This window comes from Electrophorus electricus, chromosome 24 (genome assembly GCF_041902795.1).
Source record: "Electrophorus electricus isolate QZ-2024a chromosome 24, ASM4190279v1, whole genome shotgun sequence".
Taxonomy (NCBI): domain Eukaryota; kingdom Metazoa; phylum Chordata; class Actinopteri; order Gymnotiformes; family Gymnotidae; genus Electrophorus; species Electrophorus electricus.
The window spans coordinates 1,917,501-1,925,000 of NC_137520.1; the positions used below are offsets into that span (position 1 = coordinate 1,917,501).

Below are 7,500 nucleotides of genomic sequence, written 5' to 3' on the forward strand. Positions count from 1 at the left end.
CATAATAGAGCATTTTGTCAAATCAAATCAAATGTATTTATATAGCACTTTTTACAACAGATGTTGTCACAAAGCAGCTTTACAATTGTTCATGTCCAAGAGTTTTGTGCATTTGAAGATACTTCAAGATTACCTATCTTTATGACCTTTCCAGATTTGAACAAGTTGGAGAAACCAGCAGAGGCAGTACGCTACATAACCATAGAGGCATAGAGGCATAGAGGCAGTAGTGTACTTAACCAGCAGAGGCAGTGTTGTACATAACCAGCAGAGGCAGTACTGTGCACAACCATTAGAGGCGGTGTTGTACATAACCAGTAGAGGAGCTACTGTACATAACCATTAGAGGCAGTATTGTACATAACTAGTACTGTACAGAACCAGCAGGCCCAGAGTAAGAGAGTGGCAGAGTTAGACTAGATAGCTTTTCACACTAAAGAGATGGAAGGAGCAGACTGTGTTTGCATGAGTGGATTACCTTCAGGCTTGTGGACACACACACACACACACACACACACACACACACAGTCCCTATTTAGTTACATCTGCCAATGCCATTTGAGTTGCCGGTAATATTTAATTTAAGATGGTGCAGTGATGTGAAGTACAGAATAAAAACAGCTAAGACAGGAAGTGAGAAACAGAGATGGAGAGAGTGAAAGAGAACTATTTTGCTAAGCCTCATAGTTATCTTCAGCAAAAGTGTGTGTAAAAGATTTAAGTCGAGATTAGATGTTTTCTAAGTGACCAGGAGAGCTTTGGACAAACAAACCTCAGATCAGATACGTTTCCAACCATTTCCTCAGACACTGGCGCACACATACAGTCACCTGGCTGTCTCCTGGCTCCTCTGGCAAATTCATTCATTCATTCATCTCCTAAAGTCTTTAAATCAGTTCAGTATTGCTGGGGGCTGAGGCCTATCTCAGCAGCACAGGGCGGTTCCAACCGCAGACTGGGTGCCAGTCCATCACAGGGCACACACACACACACACACACACACACACACACGCACACACACGCACACGCACATGCACACGCACACACACACACACACGCACGCACACGCACACACACACACACACACACGCACACGCACACACATACATACACACACACGCACACAGTGTGTGCGCGTGCGTGTGTGTTGGGTGATAATGGCATTTTCAGCTGTGTCTATGGCACTGAAAATGTAAGGTAGTTTCAAGAATGGCTGGTTAGTGAATGAAGACTTTAAACCTCATTAATTCTGTCTCACACCCTCTTCAATAACACCAAACCTTTCAGTCTGTTCTTATTTTCAAGTGCCATTTCCAGTCCCACTGTTCATATTTTTAAGATCAAGTTTCTGTCACCAGATCTCCTCCGACTAGCGCAGGACAGGAGGAGAATTATTTCAGTTGGTCCCACTGTTCCTGTCTGTTGTTGTGTATGGCCCCAGATCTCTGGTGTCCTTTCTAACCTCTTCTTTCTCTCAGCCTTTTGAATAGTGATATTTACACTCTGATCCTTTCACCTGTCATGGCTGTTATGTGATCACAGTTAGATTTGTGATAGGAAATTATAATCCAGCCCCCTTTATCCCCTCATCTATTTGGGATTTGTTTTAGGGGGTTTAATGGAGCTTCAAACCTCAAAATGGTCGACAATTTTTAGATGCCTGCATGGTCACAGTGGGATAACGCTCTAATGGACAAACAGACGTACAGAGTTAGAGACAGATGTGTCTCTCCCTCTCTCTCTCCCCCCTCACTTTCCATCAAACACAAGTGTGATCACTCTTTCATTAAGCAGAATTCATTCCTTGGCCGAGCCATCAGAGGATTACAAAGGACAGCCACTGGAAACATAAACACAGAGGATTACAAAGGACAGCCACTGGAAACATAAACTCAGAGGATTATAAAGGACAGCCACTGGAAACATAAACTCAGAGGATTATAAAGGACAGCCACTGGAAACATAAACACAGAGGATCACAAAGGACAGCCACTGGAAACATAAACTCAGAGGATTATAAAGGACAGCCACTGGAAACATAAACACAGAGGATTACAAAGGACAGCCACTGGAAACATAAACACAGAGGATTATAAAGGACAGCCACTGGAAACATAAACACAGAGGATTACAAAGGACAGCCACTGGAAACATAAACACAGAGGATCACAAAGGACAGCCACTGGAAACATAAACACAGAGGATTATAAAGGACAGCCACTGGAAAGAAAATATGTGATAATACAGATTATAAGAGAGAAGGAGACAGACAAAGAAAGAGATTGAGATAGACAGATACACACAGAGACACACAGAGAGAGAGAGAGAGAGAGAGAGAGAGAGAGAGAGAGAGAGAGAGAGAGAGAAACAGAGAGGCTCTGTCTGACGATATGGGGATCTCTGTCTGTCTTAAGCATAAATCTAGAGTTTCTCCTGATGACTGCCTGTACGCCTTATGCATGATAATAAAACATATTTGGAGAGACGTATGAATAGCTCCACAGAATATATAGCTTCACAGACTATATCACCAGATTAGGGTTAGGGTTACCCCAACACACAGCAGAAACTAAACAGTACTATAGCTAATTTTAAATGTACACTTAGAGCAGCAGAGAGAATGCTATATGAGTGAGAACATTGCTGAAGCATCAAAGTGCTTAGACTGGCTGAACTGAGGACAGATCTGTAAGTACAGTACCATTTACACGGGACAAAGCTCCAGGCTAAAACCATGTGACTTCAAGTGTTGACTGGCTCTAAAATGGCATCCAGCCTCTCTGCTCATGTACACTAAAAGTCCCTGCATCAGTCAGGAACTCCAAATCAGCACTGCTGTTTGCCGAGAGGCTCGATGCCAGGCCACAGCGCAGGCTGCTAAATTAGCAGCGAGTGGGGGCTGGGCCAAAACTATTAGCACTGCTTCACATGACGTAGCACAGCTACAATGCTCAGCTTGCTGGCTCCACAGCTGTCAGGGTCACCAGAGGGTCCTCACACTAACGCCATGTTCTGGAGAGACGTTATTCTTCCTCTATGAGCTTACTGATGGATGGTGTAATGAGTCTCTACTGAACTGGAGTCTGAGTGCAGTCCATCATATCATAACCCTTACATAGCCAGTGACCTCAGGGTCAGGTCAGGGCCAGGCTCTGGACAGCATTGTGATAACCCATGTACTATGACCACTAAATCACCAGACCAAACCTCCAGATCACCAAACCACCAGACCATCAAACCACCAGACCACCAAATCATCAAATCACCAAACCCCCAGACCACAAACTACCAGATCACTAAACCACCAAACCACAAAATCACCAAACCACCAGACCACAAAAACACCAGATCAATAAACCACCAGCCCACCAAAGCAACAGATCACCAAACCACCAGAGCACTGGACCACCAGATCACCAGACCAACAGATCACCAGATGGCATGAATAAAATAAATGAGACAGAGACAGAGGGATATATACCTCTATTATGACCATCCATTCTCCTACTATGGAATAATAATCTTTATCCTATTATTATATTTTATTGTTTTTTTACTGATTTGGTTTTATTTAGTTTATTAAAATTTATTGTCACTTTTAAATTTTTATTTTTATTTTTTATTTTTTTTTTACTATTTTGTTACTTAAAAAAATTGGCATGTTCAGCCTCAAACTATGTGCTTTATTTATTTTATTTATTAGGAAGATAAATAAGCTAATAGAATACTATTAAATATTATTACATTTATTAAATTAATACAATTTTATATTATTTATTAAATTAATAACTAAAAATGTTTTATTACACATTCTTGTAATTATCTCTGATTTATTTCATTCTATCATTTCTGCAGAGCATTAATCTACTTAACATTATAATTATTTTCATGATAATTGGTTTAATGATGTTTTGGCAAAACTGTAACAGAATATGTTCATGCTAATACTGCTTACTGAATTTAAATAAATTCAATAGAGATAGAAGGAAAAAAGAGAGTGCAGGGGGAGAGGAGAAAGCATCAAGTGCTTGAGGAAAGTGCTTTCACAGGAAACTCTACAGCTGGGCATCCAGTGGCGTTGCTGAGGTAGCCAGAGAAGTGTCCAGAACAGTGCTGATCTGGGAGCTATCCATGCGAGAGAAAAGGAAGGAGTGAACCAGAGAGGGATGGAGGAAATCTGTGGAAAGGCATGAGAGCAATAAACACACCATGCATCTGACAGTCAGTGAGACAACACTGTACTCTCAAAGAGCAGGTTGCACACATATCAAAGGGGATATTGCAGGTAACTCATGATCAGTTATCTGTAGGATGACCTCAGCATTATGGGAAACTTAACTGTGAGGCTGACAAAAGAAAGACCCCAAAACTAAGACCAGAAGACATGCTAGGCAGTGTCACCAACAAACGCTGCCGTGTCTGCCAAATTCTAACGCTAAAACACTAAAGTATAACTGTAAAACAAACAAAACACCTAACTCTAAACTCAAACTCTAATGCAAACTCAAAAGCTAACCTTAATCCTAAACCAAACTCTAACCTTAACCCTAACTTTAACTCTAACTCTAATCCTAACATTAACCTTAACTTTACCTCTAACTCTAACTCTAACCCTAACTGTAACTGTAACCCAATCCCGAACGCTAACCCTAACCCCAACACTCTAACTCTAACTCCAACCTCTAACTCTAACTCCAACCTTAACCAACCCTAAACCTAGGCCTAAATCTAATCTTAACCCTAACTCTAACTCTACCTCTAAGCCTAAGATTAACCTTAACTCTAACCCTAACCCTAACATTAACTCTAACCCTAACACTAACTCTAACCTTAACCATAAACCTAACCCTATACCGACCGCTAACCCTAACCCTAACACTCTAACTCTAACTCCAACCTTAACCCTAACCCTAACCCTACCACTAACCTTAACCCTAACTCTATCCCTAACTTTAACTCTAAACTTAATCCTAACTTTAACCCTAACCCTAACTCTAACTCTACACCTAACCCTACCTTAACATTAACCCTAACTCTAACTTTAACGCAAACTATAATATTAAGGCTAACTCTAAATCTAACCTTAACCCTAATTATAACTCTAATCTTAACCAAACCTTAACCTTTCTAACTCTAACTCTAACTCTAACCCTAATCGTAACATTAACTCTAACCCTAACCCTACCACTAACCTTAACCCTAGCTTTAACCCTAACCCTAACTCTAACCCTAAACCCAACACTCTAACTCTAACCCTAACTCTAAAATTATGTCTAACTCTATCCCTAACTCTAAATCTAAATCTAAACTTAACCCTAACCCTAACTCCAAGCTTAACCGTAACCCTAACCCCAACTCTAACCCTAACTCTAACTGTAACCTTAACCCTAAACTTACCACTAACCTTAACCCTAACCCTAACCCACTCTAACTCTACCTCTAACTTTAACTCTAATCCTAACAATAACCATAACTATAACTCTAACCTTAACCTTAACTATAACCCTAACTCTAACTGTAACCTTAACTCTAACCCTAACACTCTAACTCTACCTCTAACTCTAAAACATTGAGTTCTCCAGCATACCATCCTGTCCTGAAGCATAAACCTGCATCCCTATGTCCTCTACAGTTTATTCTAGTATATGACTGTGGCCATATACAGATAAAGTTAAATAACTGTTGGGGTTACAATGTGGTTTACAATGTGTGAGTTTAGAGTATGTATTTCAGTGTGAGTTTGGTTTACACCGTCAGACTGTCTCATGACTTGGCACTCAGATACTCCAAGGATGCACACACACACACACACACACACACACACACACACACACATGCATGCACATCCACACACACACACACACACACACACACACACACACACACACACACACACACACACACGCGCGCACACATGCACAGAGCTTTATGACCTACTTGTGACGACTCAGTGGCTTTTCAGCGTTGTAATGTGGGTTGACTCCAGCCTTGTACATGTTGTATCTATAAGGGTTTCCATAGAAAGTTCCTTTGCTGTCCACTAAAGTTAGTAACAACCCCAGCAGCACAAGGACAGGTACCAGTGATGACTCCATCCTTCAGTTGGCTGGGTGAAGGTTGGCGTAGAGCAGCAGGAGGGGAGAAACAGAGGTATGAGTGGGGAGAACCAGGCAGCAGGAGGAGAATGACAGTTTGTTTTTCCTGTAAAGTCCTGCAGCGTCTCAGTGACGTTGGTCAGTTGCTGGCAGAGGAGAACTTCTCCAGTCCAAACATTTGCAGCTATCAGTTCCTCCTGCTCCTGACCAATGGCCTCCTGCAACACAGAACATGGTGAGAGACAAGAAAAGTGAGAGAAAGAGTGAGAGAAAGAGAGAGAGAAAGAGAGGGAGAGTGGCAGAGAGAGATGAAGAAATACAGAAAGAAGTGATACAGGTAGAGAAGAATGTAATAAAATAAATGCAGGTACATACGCTGGAGCTGCAGAGTAGTGGTGCTCTCTCTCTCTCTCTCTCTCTCTCTCTGTCGGTGTGTGTGAGGGAGTGTGTGAGTAGTGACGCTATGGGTCCAGTCTCTCTCTCTCTCTCCTCTCTGTCGTGTGTGTGTGTGTGTGTGTGTGTGTGTGTGTGTGTGTGTGTGTTCTCAGACTAACCCAGCAGTCTGCCAGAGTCTCCCCCAGTAGAGGCCGTCTGCCAGTTGGGAGGATTTGCATAGCCCCTCCCTCTAAAGCCAACAGCTTGAAATGCAGGCCAACGTTACAGAGCCAGGACAGGGGACACGGCCCGCCCCCTTCCTCTCTTTCACTCACTTATTTTTCTCTTTTTCTTTCTGTCACTCCAAGACTGAGAAAACAATGGCTACAAATATCTTTTAAGAATGAACAACACCCTGCTGCTTAACACACACACACCACTTACACACACACACACATCCATATTTATACCCTTATTACATTTAAACCCTTATTAAACCCATACTCATACCTCTGAGTATTATTTTGGGGTTGTTCATTCTCTTTTTTCAATGCTAACACTAATGCTAATCCCAGCAACTGCTGTGAGACTGCAGTGAGACTGCTGTGAGACTGCAGTGAGAACGCTGTGAGACTGCTGTGAGAATGCTGTGAGAATGCAGTGAGACTGCTGTGAGACCGCAGTGAGACTGCAGTGAGAACGCTGTGAGACTGCTGTGAGACTGCAGTGAGAATGCTGTGAGAATGCAGTGAGAATGCTGTGAGACTGCAGTGAGAATGCTGTGAGACTGCTGTGAGAATGCAGTGAGAATGCTGTGAGACTGCTGTGAGACTGCAGTGAGAATGCTGTGAGACAGGGCCAAGGTTACAAATCCTGCAATAAGCAGCTTTCACGTGCAAGCTAGTTCTTCTCACTGTTCTCCTCACTGTTCTCACTGCTCTAATCACTGTTCTCCTCACTGGTCTCCTCACTGGTCTCCTCACTGTTCTCCTCACTGTTCTCACTGCTCTAATCACTGTTCTCCTCACTG

The 7,500-nt window shown here is 42.4% G+C and overlaps 1 protein-coding gene across 1 annotated transcript in view; it reads right to left on the reverse strand.

Annotated features, from left to right (window-relative positions):
- Nucleotides 1-6,611, reverse strand: part of emilin3b (elastin microfibril interfacer 3b) — a 14,275-nt gene extending 7,664 nt beyond the window's left edge. Inside the window, exons 1-2 of the mRNA XM_027024508.3 lie at nt 6,471-6,611; nt 5,938-6,313 (exon numbers count right to left, since the gene is read on the reverse strand). Of these exons, the coding sequence (XP_026880309.2) occupies nt 5,938-6,095 (158 nt within the window). The 5' untranslated portion in view covers nt 6,096-6,313; nt 6,471-6,611. The remainder of the gene's footprint in view (nt 1-5,937; nt 6,314-6,470) is intronic.
- Between the last annotated feature and the right edge of the window lie 889 nt (nt 6,612-7,500).